Here is a 19,746-nt window from a genome sequence, read left to right on the forward strand (position 1 = left end):
AGTTCCCACTGTTGTTCTTGATAAAAAAAGTTTTAAAAAGTATTTTTGGTCATCCATGAATAAGGAGAAATATTGTAAATGATGTAGTTTCCTGATTTTGGAGTTTTATGGCCTCACTGCCCTTAATCAAGCTATGCTTCTCCTCATTATAAAGGTCTCACATATGGGCATTCTTTGTACCTCCTTTGCTTGGTCATACACAGGCACAGACCTTGCACTTATGATCACTTGAAGAACAGTGGAAAAGACAGGCTAGCAACTTATCTTTACCACTTTCATTTCCTAATTTTCCTTAGTCCTGACCTTCCAAGGATAGTCCTAAGCTCTTTAATTCTTTCCTGAATATCTGCTGTATTCTTTTAATTGTCTGTGCTAATTGAAAACAGACGATGAATTCATAACCTGTGGACACTTGGTATTGTTATTTTAAGATGGGTTCACTGATGCAAAACATGAAACAATGGGTTAGAGGCCAGCCATACATTTATCATGGTACATTTCTGTAGAATATTTAGTCTTTGCATGTTTAATGGATACACTTGGGCATTGGTCCATAGTGCATTGCTTGGTTTGTGCAACTTCCTTCCATCCACTATGGCAGTCGGAAGACAATATGGTGCTTTCTGTGAAGTGTCTCAGTGTGAAGTGTCCAGCAAATGCTACAGAAATGCTAGAGGGCACATGATTCAATGGTGAGGATAATAGTTAGCCTAGTACTTAGCCTGGAATGCCATTGGGAGTGATGACTCAGTAGACTCTCCATACATTATACTGTCTGAGCATTGCCATCTGGCATTGCAAATCAGGCTCAGAACTTGGAAGAATTACTGTTAGGGATTATAATAAAACTTTATTTGTATTCCGCCCTGAGACCCCTAGGGCAGATAGGGCAGAATACAAATAAAGTTATTATTATTATTATTATAATTATTATTATTATTCTGACACAAAAACACAGTATGTCACAGCAAATGAAATTTTGAGGTCCTGATAATGGCTGAGTTTCTCCTGTTGTTTTTTGTCAGTTTGGCTGTCATCTGGTATGACGATATCAATAATTCAAACTTTTTTCTTTTCCACAATTACGATGTCTGGTGTATTGTGTTCCAAAACTTTGTCAAGTCTAGATTTGAAAGTCCCACAGCATTTTTGTGTGTTCATTTTCCACTACCTTTACAGGTTTATGATCCTATCAATTCTTTACTGCTGGCAGGTGGTAGTTGTGACATAAGTTCCAATGAATTGTTGTTGTTGTTGTTGTTGTTGTTATTATTCCCAGATGCTTTTCAAACCAGAGTGGGCACTGGGAATTCTGGGTGTTATGGTCCAAAGTGAACTTCTTCTAGTTCTGCCACATCAGTGATGCTTCATTTTTTTAAATTAAAAAAAAAAGTGCTGCCCTTGAATGTTGTGAGCATTTTCCCTCAAAGCATGTGATGTTTCAATCCACGGATAAATTTAAATGACTCACTCATGGCAGGAGGCACCAGTTAAATAAAAGGACATTATTTTTATAAGCTAAAATGATTGGACAGATCTTTGATCTCCTGCTGAATTCTTTTCAAGGTCTGGCACATATTCTATATTGTCTCATGCTGTTACAAAATAGAAGGCAAGTTCTATAGAAAAACATATTAAAATTCTTTTTGAGGGCAGCAGGAGATTGTGTACACACACCTCTCTCATGGAATAATCAGGATATAAATATGGTGCATAGCATACATAACACCATGAAAATGGCCTGTTGTACCAGGTAATATCCTTTAGTTTGTATTAGTGGCAGTGGTTCATTGAAGATGTAAACCAGCAAAGGGTCTGACATGGTTCTCTCATCAAGTCTATGGTTTCACTTGCCTTTATGTCCTCTCAATTGTGTTAATTAATTTTTAGCCTATGTGCAGTATAGAACAGCGTGATACTGTGCTCTTCTTAAGTTCCCTGACTTGTTGCAAAGGAAATATTTATTTCATTATTGTTCATGAGTTAGAGCTGGCACACAGTTGTCATGACCTTCCAAGGATTAATAAGACATTAGTTATGTGTTCACTTTTGCCAGTATTTTTTAGCTTGTAGTGACAGATGTGACTTTTTCATGGTAGCTATCTTCTCTTACCTTATATAAATCTTGGAATCCTATCGTCTAATGTAAGGGTTTTTTGGACAGAGGGGAGTAGTGCTTACAATCTGCTTTATGAATAGTTATAGATTTTTGGGATTAATATTATTCTCATTTTAAGGGAGAATAAGAAATACCTGTATGTGTTCACTACAGATGAAAAAGTTGTTTTTTTGTAACTCTCATAATCCCTGAACAGTATTGTCCACGATGAGTCTGAAAAGATGGCATCCAGCCAGCTAGTAAATTTGTTTGCTCAGTTTGCGATGACTAGTGCTGCATCCAATTTACTAGCCCTTAGATTGCCTATAGTAGTCATACAGAGATGTTAATTTAAAATATTGGATATCCAGACAGTTGAAAATTGATCTTTTGTTTAGGATCTCTCTTGTCTTTGAGACGAGAACCCCTTTCCTCTCATTTCTTGCTACATTCATACAGTACACATCAAATCCGATTTAAAAGGCAAGAAAGTCCCAGATTTCTTCTTTCCAATTTTATTTTGGAGCACATTTTGTTTATCCAACAATATTTTCTGTCAGCTCCTCGTATAGCCAGGTAACTTTATAATAAATCTCCAGGTTAGTTTATTTTAACCAAATATAAAATCAGAAACAAAAATCTGGGATTTTTTTTGGTCTTTGTACTTACATTCCCTTTCCACTCCCCCCAAAGGACAGGGAACATACTTCTATATTAAGAGCTTGGAGAAATTCCTCTTTGAATTACTATTTCCATAGTCTACTATTCAGCATAGATGGGGGCATTTTAAATATCTGCTGATATAACATATAGTTACTGATTTTTCCACTGTTGTTTTTAAATTCAGCATTTCCCTAATAGGCAATGGTTTTTTTTTTTTTGCTTGTTCTGCAGCCTGTTCTTTGAGCCAGTAACTACACCTTGTGGACACACATTTTGCAAAGAGTGCGTGGAGCGCTGCCTAGACCATCGGCCAAACTGCCCGCTTTGCAAACAGAGCCTCCGAGAGGTAGGAAAGAGGAATCTGGCTCACAAATGAACTCAGCAGCAAGTGTGAATTAATTGTTTCTAAATGGAAGATGTTGGATTCTGCCTTTGTAGGAGTTGAGTACAGTAGGATGTGCTGTGCCCTCCTGGGGGGCTAACTTACCCTTCCACAGATGCCCATCTATCCAAACCAGTTAAAGCTTTATTTGAAGAGGAAAGACTGCTTGCCAATGAAAAAGCAGAGTCTATTTCATGTTATGTTTAGCTCATGATACTCCCTTCCAAGTCTCCTTTGAAAGGGAGTTTCATGAGCTAAACGACATGAAAAAGATTAAAGAAAACAATCGCAGCATATTTAGTTAGGATACACAGAACACAGAATAACAAACTCCTTTAAGTTGAGTAGGCCAGTAAATTCTTACAATGATCTTTGAAGGGTTTGTTTCTGGGATGTATGCTCACCAACTAGATACCAATTTGTAAGAAATCAATGTTTGCACAACCTTTGATATCTTTCATGTGTTGTGTAGCCAGCCATTAAATAACCCAGAGCGTCTGAATCTAGTCCTTTATAATTGAGTCAATTGAACCCAAAGCTTCTCAATTCAATAGTTGAGCCCACCGAACATTTCCTATGGGTTGCAATTGCTGCAGGTGAAAAGTGTAAATTTTTTGCAGTGTAGATTAGAGGTCTGTTGAGAAAAAACCTAGAATAACAACACCTGGAGTTTTGAAGACCTTGTTCAGGCATGCTGTTTATTTCTTTGAATAATTTGTCTTCTAAGATGGGTTTACCAGATGGCAAGACTTTTTTTTAAAAAAAGGGGGAAACAAGAAATATGCCATGATGCATAATTACTTATTCAGTAAGTAAGTAAAGTTGCGTAATTATATACAGTAATTAACTTCATTTTCTGTTTGAAACAAACTTTATCTCTGATTTCTTCTAGTACCTGAGGGCTGGAAAATATAACATCACCGTTCTGTTGGAAGAGCTCATGAAAGCAGTTTTCCCTTCACAGTTGGCAGAAAGGAAACTGATCCATCAGGCTGAAATGGCTGAACTTTCCAAGTAAACAGAGTATTTGGAATTGAATGTGTGGAATGTTTGTTTATGTGATAGTGTGGAGAATCAGAATAATAGAACCATAGAGTTGGAAACGATCACAAGAGCCATCTAGTCCAACCCCATTCTGCCATGCAAGAATACACAATCAAACACTCTCAACTGATTACCATCCAGTCTTTGTTTAAAAACCTCCAGATGAGACACCACTATGCTTCAAGGCAACATATGCCACTGTTGAACAGCTCTTACTGTCCACAAGTGTTTCCTATGTTCCTGGTGGTAGGAGCTGTTCAATAATGGAATATGCTGCCTCATAGTGTGATAGAGTCTCCTCTTTTGGAAGCTTTTAACCAAACAAGGGGGGAATGTCAACTCACTGTTATTTGGCACATTTGTCTACTTAGAAGTAAGTTCATTGAACTTAGTGAGATTTCTTCCCAGGTCAGAATGTATTAGTTTGCAACCATGCCTTTGTGTGCATCTAGTACAGTTTGACTTCACTTTAATTGCCATGGCTCAATGCTAAAGAATTATGGGGATGTATTGCAAAATAATAATAATAATAATAATAATAATAATAATAATAATACTTTATTTATACCCCGCTACCATCTCCCCAGTGGACTCGTGGTGGCTTACATGAGGCCGAGCCCAAAATACAACAATACAAGCAATAACAACAAGAAAACAGCAATTTAAAAACTACAAAACAATAAAACAATAACATAAGCATTATCAATAGGACAACACACTTTAAAATCTATGGGTAGGCCAAATGTAATTAAAATTAAAAATAATGCTGGACATGGGTGAAAAAGTGATGGGGCAGTTTGTGGAAACATACAAGCAGACCTAAACAATATAAAGTGTTTTGGAGGACAAAGTGCTATGGGATCATTATTCTGGGAAGGCACACTGGAACAACTACATCTTCAAGCTCCTCCTAAAGACTGCCAGAGTTGGGGCATACCTGATATCCTTAGGAAGTGAGTTCCAGAGTTGAGGGGTCACCACCGAAAAGGCCCTCTCTCTCGTCCCCACCAATCGCGCTTGCGATACAGGTGGAAGCGTGAGCAGGGCCTCTCCCGATGATTGAAGAGATCGTGTGGGTTCGTATACAGAGATGCAGTCATGAAGGTAGGCGGTTCCCAAACCATTCAGGGCTTTGTAGGTGAGAACCTGCACCTTGAATTGGGACCGGAAAATGAATGTCAGCCAGTGGAGCTCCTTAAACAGGAGGGTTGACCGCTCCCTGTAAGGAGCCCCGGTTAACAACCTGGCTGCTGCCCGCTGGACCATCTGGAATTTCTGAGCCATTTTCAAGGGCAGCCCCATGTAGAGTGCATTACAGTAATCCAGTCTAGAGGTGACTACGGCATGGACAACCCTGGCCAGATCTGCCTTTAGCCTTCTCTGATAGAGTGCTGGTGCTTCACCAAATTGAGCCAGGGTTGTTAAAGTGGTATAAAACTGCATTAATTCTGCAGTGTAGATGCACCCTTAGAGCAGTGGTTCTCAACCTGTGGGTCCCCAGATGTTTTGGCCTTTCAACTCCCCAAAATCCTAACAGCTGGTAAACTGGCTGGGATTTCTGGAAGTTGTAGGCCAAAATACCTGGGCACTCACAGGTTGAGTACCGCTGCTTAAGAGACTTTATGAGGACCCCCTAAAGGATAGATAGATAGATTAGATATATATATTGTTGAATAAGGACAGCCATGAAATCTGAGGAAATCATTCAGGCTAAAAAATAATCAGCAATACATTAAGCATATCAATTCAGAAATACAAATAGGTCATAGTATCACATTGATTTTTGGAAGGTACCCACCCAGGGCCATTTAGTCCAATCCCTAAAGCATCCCTTAGTTGTACTCATTTAATTTCTGTTTAAAAACCTTTAGATAAGAATAATCCACTTCCTTCAAAATAATTTCCTCTTCCTCTCTTAGAATGAATTTCAGGATGTCCTTGCTAATGTTTCATAGGAATCACTTTGCTTGTAACTTGATTCCATCATTTTCAATTCTACCATTTGCAGATACAGAAAAGAAGCATGCTCTTATCTTTCAGGTGATACATAATATTTAGAGACTATGATGGCATACTGGGAAGATTAGGGAGAAAACTAAATGTGTCTGGCTATTTTCCCAGTGACCATCGGTATGCCCTAATTACTGTAATTACCCCAAAATAAAACTCTACAAACAAGATTAAATTCAACAATTGTTTACTAAATAATCAAAGTATAAAAGTGCAGTTTGAATACTGAAATATAAACTCTGAGGTAACAACTATAATTTCTATGAGGTAAATATAACTACTAACTATGGCATATTCTATAATCTATAAACGTTGGCAAATATGACTATTCTATGAAACGTGTTATCTATGAACTCTCTATCTATAAGGCAAATATATTCTAATCTATAATCTATAAACTTTGGCAAATATAACTATTCTATTACATGTATATGAACTATAAGGCAAATATAACTATGCTATGGCAAATATTATTATCTATGAACTATCTATCTATCTATAAGGCAAATATGTGATAAGGATGGCCTGTTCAAATTGCTAGGCCAGACCAGACACTATCTGGCAGCTATCTATAAGCTATGACCAACAATGAATGCCATAAGTCAGTGGTTCTCAACCTTCCTAACGCCGCGACCCTTTAATACAGTTTTTCGTGTCGTGGTGACCCCCAACCCTAAAATTATTTTCGTTGCTACTTCATAACTGGAATTTTGCTACTGTTATGAATCATCATATCAATATCTGATAGGCAGGATGTATTTTCATTCTCTGGACCTTGGGAGTTGTAGTTGCTGGGATTTATAGTTCACCTACAATCAAATTCTGAACTCCACCAGCGATGGAATTGACCAAAATGCCCATGACCAGCAAAGCATAATGAAAGGGTTAAATGAGCATTGGCTTTGAGTTTAGGAGTTGTAGTTCACCTAGAAAGCACTGTGGACTCCAACATTGATAGATCTGGACTAAACTTGGCACGAATACTCAATATGCCCAAATGTGATCACTGTTGGGAGTTTGGGGGAAATAGACATTGACATTTGGGAGTTGTAATTGCTGGGATTTATAGTTCACCTACAATCAGAGAGCATTCTGAGCCCCACCAACAATAGAATTGGGCCAGACTTCCCACACAGAACTCCCATGACCAGCAGAAAATACTGTGTATCCTGATGGTCTTAGGCGACCCCTCCAACACCCTGTCGCGACCCCCCCAGGGGTCCTGACCCCCAGGTTGAGAAACACTGCCATAAGTTCTATCACCATCCCATTCTGGCTCTGAGTCAGAATGGGCTGCACCAACTGAGCTCGGACTCTAGGGGGAACCTAAGCTTCTCCCCTAAACTTGGCAAAATGGAACAGTTCAACTACAGGGAACAAACAGAGAGGTAAAACCTAGGCCGAGACATCACAGAGACAGCCATCATTACCCTTTTCAGTACTCTCCTCTCCATCATTCATTCATTTACTTATTTATTTACTTCACTTGTATACTGCTCTTCTCAGCCATCAGGTGACTCAGAGCGGTTAACAACCAGTATCAACAACACAGTACAAAATCATTAGTCATTTAAAACAGTAAGGTTACCTTATTTAGGACTTCACTAACTCTGGTTATCCTAATTGCTCTCCTTTTCTTAAATAAATAACTCCTTCTGTCTTGTATTACTCCTTGTCCATGCTGAGGATGTGCAATCATCTTTTTTCTTCTTCTTTTTTGTAGTCTGACCAAGAACATCCCCATCTTTGTCTGCACATTGTCATTTCCTGGCATTCTGTGCCCTCTTCATGTGTTTGAACCCCGTTATCGTCTCATGATGCGTAGATGTCAGGACACTGGCACAAAGATGTTTGGCATGTGTATGTATGAAAATGGGAAAAGGTGAGTGGCAAGGAAGGAGGGAGTGGGGTGTGGCCTGGCTCATCCCAATACTTGGGAGTTCTTTTACCTTCATTGAATCCAGGAGGTTCAGGTCAGCTCAGTACTCAAAACAATTTCTCAAACACTTCATTCTGCTCCCATTTTTGTTTTCCCACTTTTATTACATGTGGATGGAATCAGATTTTCCACCTCATATTTATGGAAATCTTCCCTTCCACATACTCCTTGTATCAAAATAATACATAGCCTGGAAGTGAAAACTGGGATGGAGCACGTTCTCCTCTGTTCCCCAGTAGTGTGGACAATACACTGTGAAATATGGCAACACCTTTAAGACTAACAAGTTTTTATTTTCACATCAGCTTTTTGTGAATATGAACTCGCTTCTTTGGATGCAGTATTGGTGGTGCAGGAGTCACAAAAATGCATTTCCATCATTTGGTGGTAGTGCAGGAGTCACAAAAATGCATTTCCTCTGTGAAATATGATGTAGTGGTGCACACACCTTCTGGAGGTTTTTTTTTTTTTCATATCTAATGACACTCCGCTGCCAAGTGTAGGTAGTGGGAGATCAATGGGTCTGCAACAAGCCCTTAAAGTAAGAATTGACGTTGGACTTGCCAAAGTTTCCTGCTTCTGATCCATAGAATAGAGAATAGCCCAGTAATTGAGTCCATCTTAAAAACCTGCCTGCAGTTATGATCAGTTGCAAATATTTTCATACCCTTTGGCCCTCTATTTTTTTGTAGGGCCCCGGAAGTTAAAGGTTTTCCCCTTTATTTGTTCACCTGCTCATTAAATTCTGAACCAAATTCTTGGGATTTATTCTATTTTATTTTTATCCTAATGTTTCAGAAGAAAATTCTGTCACATGTCTGAAACTGAACCTATGGTAATTTGCAAAGTTTTTCTTTTCGTCTTGTTAGCAATGAAAATTTGGGCAAGATTTATTGCTGGTATTGCATTTGATTGTTCTTTGAATGCTCTTATCTAATCTAACCTAATTATAGTATTGTTGTTTATATTTAACATGTTTAATTGTATTGTACTTTAACTTTTAATATGCCATTTATTTTGTGTAGAATTTTTATGTTGTTTTTATTTATCTTTGTATGCAAATCCCTTTTTGTCTAAGATAGCATTTACTACTTGAGCCATCAAAAATGGTAAAAGGTGACTTATCAGTGTATCCCTTCTCAAGTATGTTTTCATTTTCTGCTTCAGTTTTGCTGACTATGGCTGCATGTTGGAAATTCAGAAGATAGTGTTTCTGCCTGACGGACGATCTTTTGTGGACACTGTTGGCAAGCGAAGGTTTCGGGTTCTGAGACGTGGGCACAGGGATGGCTATAATACAGCTGACATTGAGTACCTAGAAGATGAGAAGGTGAGGGGTTCCTGGTGCGCTCTCCCACAGAGATCGCAGCTGGAGCTCCATCTGGTTTCATTAGGCAAATGTACACTGTTGCTGTTATGCACTTCTACATCAGTTGTAACTTTTTCAATCCCAGGAGGTTTTTTTTTGGTGGGGGGAGATTTATTCAGAAGTTTTTGTCTTTGCATTCCTCTGAGAGCAACACTTGTCTCAGTGGGTTGCTATGACTGAGCACATATTTGAACCTTGGTCTCCTAGAATCCAAGACCAGTACTCAAATCACTATAATATGCTGGTTCTCAATGTGAGTCATATACTATTGAGTTAATGAAACTTGGCATGTCAGGAAAACTATGTGTTCAGATAACCTACCTTAGTGTGCATGTGTGTTATGTTGCCAGGTCTATGGAAATGCTGATGCATCTTTTTAAAGTAGAAGAGATGCAAAGCAACCAAGTTGCTGTCAAACTGCCTAATGAATTTTAGCTAATTTCTAAATTTTTAACTAATTAAATGTTATGCATTTACCCGGCCTTTTTTAGATATTGATGGGAGAAGACTAGCAGTGAAATAAACAAACTCATTTCCTCACTGTTTGTTGTCCCTTTTTCCCCTGGAACTTGCTGTTTGAAGGAAATGCCTCTCTGTAAATACATTTGAAGTATCACATTAACTGTCAGCATCACTGTTGAAAATTGGTCCCTGTTGGTTAACTTGTTTACACTTGGTTGACTTTGCTAACATCTACGAAAATAAGTATGATGATAGCTCTTATCCGTTCTGCTTCCATTGACAGCCACCTAAAACTCATCTTCGAGCAGCTGATGTAACAATGATTATGTAAACTGACTTATAATGAATTTTGAAATGATACAAATTAACTAATGAAAATTAGCTGTGGCCCAGGTTATTTGATCCAGCATCTATCCAGCACCTGCAAATCATCAAATACAATTTCAGTTTAATAAAAAGGAGTACTCTGCTTGTTTTACGTTTTATTTTGCAGGGAGCACATGGATAGCACCATCACTTTATATGAAGCCACATGTGAATATTTAGCTTTGATGTTTCTTTATTCCCATCACTTTGTTTTACTCTCAATTCCTGCACACAGTTCACACTTCAACTCTGTACTCTCTCCTTGACTTCTTGTATCTACTGATCTCTTGGTACAGGTGGAAGGAGAAGAACTGGCTGAACTTCAGAGTTTGCATGATTATACATACCTCCTAACACAGAGGTTCTATGACCATGGGGATGTCACCTTCCGACAACTCTTGATGCACCATGGACCCCTTCCTGAGAAAGAGGAAGATATACAGGTATCAGTGTTGTTCTCTCTGTTTTTGATATGTGCTTTCAAATCATTTCCCACTTATCATAACCCTAAGTTGAACCTATCATGGGATTTTCTGGGATGGAGAATGTGTGACACTCCCAAGGTTACCTAGTGGGTTTTCATGGCTAAGCAAGAAGTCAAACCCCAATCTCCACAGTTGTAGTCTAGTGTTTACATTATTAAACTACAGTGTTCTTTCTAGGATCCTATAAAAGACAGCTGCCCATGTTCTATAGGAATGCTTTTCACACTGCTAAGTGTGGTGCAGTGATTATCATTTCAATAAACTTCAGAGGTTTTTCTTAGGCAAGACATATTCAGAGATGGCTTTGACTGTTCCTTCCTCTAAAACGGAGTTTCTCAAACTGCTCTTTCAGAAGTTTATACTTCAGCTCTCATAGTTCCCAACAGCTGGTAAACTGGCTGGGATTTCTGGGAGTTGGAGCCCAAAACACCTGGAAGGACACAGTTTGAGTAACAGTACTCTAAAACATCATCTGTAGCTCTTTGTATTCATCGTGTTTATCAGGTTTCTGTATGGCCCAGTATCTTAACTCCACAGGCATCTACCAATTTGTGTAGAAAATAATGTAATAATGATGAAATAACACACATAGAAAAGAATGAAGAGCAACTTGATCTAGTTCAAATTCACTTATATACAAAAAACCCCACTTGATATTAACATCTGGAAAGTATCAAATAGTTCCTCTCGTTTCTTTATATAAGATTTTAAAGGAATTCTCCATGATGACTAAATTTCCCTTTCATCAAAATAATGTATCTATGGAAACTGAACAAAATTGTCTACTTATTATTTGTCACATTGGGGCAGTAAAGCACCTTTGAGCCATGTGTAATTTTTGACTACATTGTATCGATTGTGAATAGTTGCATAGAAAGATGAAGCTGTTCTGTACTGGTCTCAACGGGATTGCAAACCTCTGTTTAGTTTGCAATCTTTATCAGACCTTCCCTGCACATATCTATTTCAAGAGTTTGGTTTAAATATGAGCACACTGCTAAATAAATGAATAGATACATTCAAAATCTCTTTTTCTAGAAACACAGTGCTGCATTTTTCCCAGCTTCCCAAGAGACAATTTCTAAATTATTGCCTGGGAACTTAGCTGTCTGAGTCAAGCTGCTAAAAAAAGGACTTATTTTTCTCATTTGTGTGTCTTGTTTTTGGATTTTTCTTTCTTTTATGCACCATATAAGTTCAGTATGTCCCCAGCAGTTTATGATGCTGCACTCAATAAATTTGTAAGAAGTTTAAAAAGTAAAATGCAAGTTTACAATTATTTCTTTTAATTGAAGATAGCCTCTAAATATAAATTACAGTATTGATTAGGTTAATGCCTAGATCAGGCATATTTATTAATTAAGTACATGGATAAACATTTTTGGACTGCTCTACTTAAATGAAAGTGAGATGACCAAGTGTGCTGATTTTCAGAAGGCAGTCGTCTATTTGAAGAGCTGTTCAGCATCATACAAAGGAGAGCCGAAGCTTAGAAATCGCCCATCAGCTGGTATCAGCTTTTCAGCAGAGATGGCCTAATTGATTATAATCTTCCCTACTAGGTTAAAATACAAGTACAGTGTGACCCCCTTATCTATCCACGCATTCATTATCATGGGTTCACTTCCCCTTCCTCCTCCTCAGGAATCCTCAATAAAGGATTCCTTCTGGAAGTAATTGGAAGTAATTGTGAACCTCTTGGTCCTCCACCATTCCTGGTGGTGCAGCAAGTTAAAGCACTGAGCTGCTGAACTTGCTAACTGAAAGGTCACAAATTCAAATCTGGGAAGTGGGGTGAGCTTCTGCTGTTAGGTCTAGTTCCCGCTGGGCCTAACAGGTGTTAGCAGTTCAAAAGCATGCACATGTGAGTAGATCAATAGGCACCACTTCTGTGGGAAGGTAACAGCACTCCATGCAGTCATGCCGGCCACATGACCTTGGAGGTGTCTATGGACAGTACCAGCTCTTCAGCCTAGAAATGGAGATGGTCCTTCAGTGCCATTCTATGATATGCTTTTGCCTCAAGTAGAGTCAAAATATAGGGCTTGCTGTTATCCATGCTTTCAGATATCCACATTGGCTGGGAGTGTAGAACATATCCCTTATTGATATGAGAATTATAATGTAACAATTCTAAAATTGTATAAACTATCATGTGCCGAGTATATGCAATTAAGCCTTCCTTCCTCTTTTTCCTTGGAGATGTGTTCTCTCTCTCTTTGTACTCTGTAAATATTGAATAGACACTTGGGCATTTGCCAGGAAACCATTTATCTTCTTTTTCTATTATGTTATAGCAACAGGAGAGAGCCCTAAAAGGATTTCTAATTGTCTTTATAAAATGTGTGTATGTGCACATGTATTACTAGAGGAGAAATGCTTCTCAGACTCAACAGCTGTTTTCTGGGAACATGGTTGTTAATGTTGCAATTGGCAGACTCCTTGTCTTTCCAGTCCTGCTTTCCTAGTGAGGTTGATTAATTAATTGATTGATTGATTGATTACAGAATTGTCTTGTTTAATAGCATAAAGTCTGCAAATCATACTTTTACAACAGGCCTGCACAACCTGTGGCCCTCCAGGTGTTTGTGCGTCCAACTCCCAGAAGCCCTAGCCAGCTTGCCCAATGGTCAGGAATTCTGGAAGGTGAAGTTCAAAACATGTGGAAGGCCAAGTTTGTTGTGCAAGACTGTCTTACCTTATTTTGAATCTTTTGTTTGAAAGTTTTTCTCCCTCGTCAGTTTTGAGCAGTTAGCCCTATTTTGAATTGTGAAGATGAACTCTGCCTTGAAGATTTTAGCCCTGGCTGGATGGCTATGATTACTGTTAAATTGCACTTTATTACAAAAATTCTCAGTATAACATCTGTGAGAAAGTGACCATAAAATGGCAGTGAGACAAAAAAGGCAGCTGTAAAAGCATTGAAATCTGGTGGAGTTATATTGTTAGACTATGCAAGTTATTCAACTTGAGGACATGCCCAGTGTTCAACAGTGTTCATCTGTTGCCAAAGAGATAAGAGTAGTGCCAAGACGTTTTACTAGAATAGCCTTACTTAGTATACTTTCTCTGTCTAGGCACTAAACCAGGGGTCCACAAACTTTTTTAGCAGAGGGCCAGGTTACAGTCCCTCAAACTGTTGGAGGGCCAGATTATAATTTGAAAAATAAAACATGAATTCCTGTGCACGCTGCACATATCTTATTTGTAGTCTAAAAAAACACTTAAAAACAATAAAATAATTAAAATGAGGAACAATGTTAACAAATATAAATTTGTTAGTATTTCAATGGGAAATGTGGCCCTGCTTTTGGCTGATGAGATAGGATTGATGTTGTTGTCGTGTGCTTTCAAGCCGTTTCAGACTTAGGTTGACCCTGAGCGAGGGCCGAGTAAATGACCTTGGAGGGCCGCATCCGGCCCCCGGGCCTTAGTTTGAGGACCCCTGCACTACACATATAATGTGGTGGTGGTGATGATGATGTGTCAAAGTGGGCTTTAGGCTTGGATGAGCTTGTGTGCAAGAAAGTAAACAAAGACAACCCTACTCTATATACCTACCTAGCTCTCAATGAACAAGCTTCCCAAAAGCAACTACAAAATAAATGCAGTAGTGCAGAGAAGATACAGAATCTGTGTCATGTTTCACTGTAAGCTGTGCTGCTCTTTTCATGTAGACCTAGCAATGTTACCTTGTGTGCTATCCCTATCATTTCATATTAGTTAGTAGATGCGAGCCATTCAGTGGAAAAAGCTCATTTCAGTGTTTCAAAAGACATAGAGTCAAGAGTATATGATGATGGGTTCTAAATACATGGCTAAAACAATTTACACTATCTGGTAGTGTACTGAAGCTTGGTGTTGTTGAATTGGTCGCCATCAGTTTCCTCCAGGCAACTAACCCTAACCAGTTTCCTGGGTAGCTCTAGTGCAGTAATGAAACATTGTTATTTATTTTGTGTGTGAAATGCCAGGCACAATGAGTTTACCTGTTTTCTTGTAGGCATTTCCAGATGGACCAGTTTGGTGTTGGTGGCTTATCTCCATCTTGCCTCTTGACTTAACCCGCAAGTTGTCCTTCTTCTCTGACACCTCCCTGAAGGCTCGTCTCACTCAACTGAAGCATATTCTGAATGTCATTCTGGAAAACCGTGACCTCAGTAGCTAATCCTCAGACTTCATTCCAAGAAAGAGGTTAATAATAATTCAGAAGAAACCGTGGGTTCATTGTGGGGCTGAGCAAAAAGCCCTTAGCAGTTCCTGTTTTTCTCTGTATGCTTTTTGTGTTCTGGTTTTGCATTTTGCTATCAAACTGACCTCAGCAATAGGGCCAGGAACCATTGAACTGAAGCTGGCTTGCAATAGTAGCAAGACTCATGTTGTACCGTCCACAGGAGTTTTTTTTAATGAGAGTCTTTGTATTGAATTTAGATGTGAAATCTGACCAAGAAATCTGATTGTTCAGTACTAAGTGAAGAAACAACTAAAAAAACCTACACTCTTTCACAGCCAAGGGAAAACCAAAATAGAAATGCTAGAATTCCTGTGCTTCACCTTTTTCTCTCACACAATGAAGCTTTTATGAATTTATTCCAATCTGTGCAAAATGTACACTGTTGCAGTTCTCCAAATTAATTCTTTCCCCTGAAGCTGTTAGTATTTTTTGAATAGGAGAGAGAAAAGTGTAAATTGGCAGATGTCCTTTCTCTCCCTTGATTGCTCATAGTAGCTCCCTGAAAAGTCATTTTCAATCAACGCTGTTGCACAAGGAAAAAAAGGGTTAACCCCCTATAACTATCCTACTCTCTCTGCTGAGCCCATAACATTCTTTTTTTAATTAAAGAAAAATGTGAGAAATCAGATTAGATGAATTAAGTGTCTTTAGCCCTAAAATATCATAAAGGGGGAAAGTGAATATATAGACTGTATTCTTCTGAATTAGGGATGGAGGGAGGTTGGGGTGCTGCATTGGCCACAACAGGTAGCACCCCAACCCAATGTTTTTTTCTTTTAGTAATATCCTCCACTTCTGGTTCCCTTCCTATAAGAGGAAATAAAGCCTCCTAGAGCTTCTAGATGAAATTTTTCAACAAAATAAGGGACAACAAAAAATGATCTTAGGGGTGTATGCCAACCAGAGGCTGCACTTTCCTCACCTCTGTTCTATATGATAAAAGGCTAATGAGCACATTACAACCTCCTAAATGATGTAGTTGGGGAGAGGCTGTTCAGGAATTAACCAAAGAACAGAAAGCCAAAAGATAAATTGGCCTCCAATGGTCAAGAATCAATATAGATCTCCGTCACCACATCATACTAAGTGTATAGTTCTGTCAATTGACCCATTTATTGTGTTTCTTGCTGGGTAAATTACATAGAACTCAGAGTAAAAAAGTTGAACTATAAAGCTTTTTATTTTGTCACCAGTTCCTATAAACGAGAGTTGAATATAAACATATGTAGGTTCCAATCAAGGATTTTGCTTTGAAAGACAGAAAAAAAATCTTTAAAGAGGGCCACAGGACTCTAATTTTGCTGGTTTTCACCGTTGTTGAATTTGCTGCTTGGACAACAGTGATAACTCGTGATTTCCAGGCAAGAGGGCCAAATGTTGAAAGAGTTATCCAAAGTGGGAAGTCCACTCCCCCAAATAGATTCAGCACTGGACAGCTCCCATAAGTTCAGTTTAGAATTCAGAGTGGATTCTCTGCTTCTGATGTGGGAGCCATCAGCCACCATTGATAAAGAAAGCATATTTATAATTATTAGACAGAATTCTCTGGACACCAACATAAATATAGTTTGGAAATGTACCAAATTACAATAAATTAAAAAGCATGAGGATGAGTTTTTATTATGATGTCTTGAAGTGTTTTTGCAGCATATAAGGCATTTGGCTGTGCCGACTTTGGTTTGTTTTTCAGTTCCCTAATTCTAACCAATTCCCAGAGTTTGGGAAAGTTTTTTAAACTAGAACTTCCAGAAGCACCTGACAGCATGGCAGTTGGCCATCATGGTGGAGAATTCATCAAACTGTCAAATTAAAAAGCCAAACTCTGCCAATAACAGTGTAGGATATTGGATTCATGTCCTTTTGCATAATGAACATTTAAAACTTGGTGGATGACTAATGAATATTTTTATTTAAAAGAAATCATACTATTGAATCTTGAGAAATTTACAATAATGACCAAATTACACTGAGAACTTTGCAACATGTTCAACATTGTTGGAGCCAATGTAATCCTTACTCTTATATTTCTCTGTTACATCAGCCCCTGATAGAGTATGACTAATGTGAAGATAGAAAGTGGGGAGACAGTTGTTTTGTAAATAGGTGGATGCTTCCTGGAAGATCAGAAATCTGATTCTATGTCTAGAAATGGCTGCCACCTTGATATATTGATGTATCAGTATTGCCAAATGGTTTTCATCAGGCTGATGCAGGGTTTTTTTCACAGATGTTTGGGCTTATATTGTTTTTGGATATTAATCATCTATACCAGAGTTTGAAATAGTTACATTTTTCAACTTCCAGAATTCCCCAGCCAGCATAGGCATGCACTATGCTGGCTGGGAGGGTTTAGAATGAGAGTTCATAAAAGTAACTTCTGAGTATTGTTAAGTGCAATATTAAGAATACATTGGTGCATAGTTCTGTTCATTACATATACATTGACACCTTTGAAACTTGTGGCAATGAAGGCATACTACCATTATAAGCACAGGAGAGCTGCATCATCAGTTCACTGATGATCACATTCTAAGTGTAAGTATTAACAAAATCAAATCCATCAAAAATAGCTCCAATGTATTTATTGTTAAGTTAGATGAATTGTCTAATATAAGCTAAAATGTGTAAAATTTGTGGGACATAAGTTATACATTGAATATGGGTTGTATTTAGGGGCCAGGGACTTTTTTTTTTTTAAAAAAGGATCAGCTCCATTTTCAAACACCATAAGACTCAAGTGCCCCGGACTCCATAAAATCCATCCTTTCTAGATGTGGCAAGTTTATTAGGATGTAGATTTGAGAAAAAACTAATCACGTTACTGTCCCACCATAGTGTATTTTGAATATTTTTTGAAAATGTAGCAAAGGGAAAAACAATAACTGAAGCTGTTGTCACTGTGTGTTTAAAATGTTATTGTAGGAGGCATTTCATTTTATGTATGGAGAGGAAGGGAATTTCAGTATTGCCTTAAAATCCAATATAAGTGGATGTCTAGGCTGGTGTATTTTGTCTATATGATTTCTCTCTCTCACCCCCCCCCCCCCCCCGCCCAACCTCATGACCCCATGTTTGTCTGGAAACCTATCAGGACAGCTATTTATATTGAAATGTGTAGAGGTTTGGCAGGCATTCTGACAGTCATTCACATTGTTTTAAGGCCTAAATCATGGTAAGCAATTATAAAAGTGTAAGTTTAGGACTGTTTTTAAAAGGCTATAGTTGACTTGACATGTTGACACCAGCTGCTTATTTGATTATTTCCAGGATTGATATTCTTAAGCAGGGATGGGAAATAGCTGTCTAGGTGTTGTTGGAATGGAAATCCCAGCAGCCCCCTACCCTGGATAATCAATGGAGAGAAATGCAAAAAGTTGCACTCAAAGAATATCTGGAGGACTGTACAGTTCTCATCCCAGTTCTAAAGTACATACTTCTGTACAATGCATGTCATTTTGTAGCCAATGATATTAAATGAGGGTGAAAAAGGGATCTGAAAAATTGTGTTCTTGAAATTTGCACTTGTTTCACTTTTAAGGTATCAAAACTGGTTTACTGAGATCAAGGACCCAGACAGTTACACGGCGACTCCTTTAATTATGGCTGTCTGAAAGGATCCATCTTTGGACATGTGGAAGTGTTTGTCTAACAGTTTGGTATTTTCAACCATGAGCCTTTCTTGTGCCAGACACAATGAACTGCTGTTGTTCCCCATGCCGAGTGGTCCTCTTGTTCAAAGGTGTCCATTCTAACATGGCTATTTCAGTTCCACCTTATCTTTCAGTTGTGGGGAGGAATTCTTCTTACCAGGTTAGATTAGCAATTTACTGTTATCAGTGCTTGTTCTATTTTGTAGCCTTGAAAATATGGATAAGGAAAAGCTGGGATAACCAAGCATCCCTTTCCCTCTATGGACAGGATTTGCTGTTGGTCCATTCTGTGTTTGCTTTCGGGAATGGAATTATGAAGGGTGTGTTTAAGAGCCACTGACCATACGCACAAATGTTTCTCAATTGGAAAGTGCCTTTTCCCATGAAGATTTGGACTACTCCAGAATGAGGCAGAATTATGGAAGATTTTTTAAAGAAAAAATGTTTACTGAACATTTATCCTGCTCTTTTCTTTTTAAAACCTAAATGAACTCCTTGTTCTCCCTCTTTACCAAAGCTGTAAAGGTGGATGAGGATGGTCTCTGAAAGGAATTCATGCCCCATCGGCTGCATGATGTCACTCATTATTTTATTATTTGTGAGCCATTTCTCTTGCCTAGTTAAAATGTGTTAGATTCACTCTGCTTTGCTTGGAGTTCCTTGGATTTGTATCTTTTTATTTCCCCTGGCCAAATTATGTTTTTCTTGTTAAACTAATAAATTTCATATGTGTGTGTAGTTTTTTGAGTATTGCATTTTCTGAGTCTAAGAGTCAAATGAGAGAGAAGAAGCTGACATGCCTTCATGTGATGTCAAGTGATCAATAGACACATACACCCTATCTAGATATTGATTAAGATCCTTCTATCTCATTAATTGTCCTGAAAGGTCAGTCATCAGTTGTAGAATTTTTGTGACTCATGCTTTGCTCCAGGCATTTCTGTATCAATGCATGTAAAAACAGATTTCTCCTCTGTAATTCAGGACACTTCGGGTGTTTTTGCCTGTAAAACATAGAATCTGGAAATACATGAAGAAATGGAA

General features: G+C 38.3%; 1 protein-coding gene across 2 annotated transcripts in view; it reads left to right on the forward strand.

The window, feature by feature from the left end:
* The window catches only part of LOC132768984 (LON peptidase N-terminal domain and RING finger protein 1-like), a 53,388-nt gene extending 33,948 nt beyond the window's left edge, over positions 1 to 19,440 (forward strand). Inside the window, exons 7-13 of one of the 2 annotated variants that reach the window (XM_060765507.2) lie at positions 2,993 to 3,107; positions 4,036 to 4,157; positions 7,921 to 8,079; positions 9,304 to 9,466; positions 10,630 to 10,776; positions 14,822 to 15,012; positions 18,591 to 19,440. In XM_060765507.2, the coding sequence (XP_060621490.2) occupies positions 2,993 to 3,107; positions 4,036 to 4,157; positions 7,921 to 8,079; positions 9,304 to 9,466; positions 10,630 to 10,776; positions 14,822 to 14,986 (871 nt within the window). In that variant the 3' untranslated portion in view covers positions 14,987 to 15,012; positions 18,591 to 19,440. Of the gene's footprint in view, positions 1 to 2,992; positions 3,108 to 4,035; positions 4,158 to 7,920; positions 8,080 to 9,303; positions 9,467 to 10,629; positions 10,777 to 14,821 lie in introns of both variants that reach the window. The other variant, XM_067463665.1, reaches the window with a different exon arrangement.
* Positions 19,441 to 19,746: the final 306 nt, after the last annotated feature.

Source organism: Anolis sagrei, chromosome 2, assembly GCF_037176765.1.
Source record: "Anolis sagrei isolate rAnoSag1 chromosome 2, rAnoSag1.mat, whole genome shotgun sequence".
Classification (NCBI taxonomy): Eukaryota; Metazoa; Chordata; class Lepidosauria; order Squamata; family Dactyloidae; genus Anolis; species Anolis sagrei.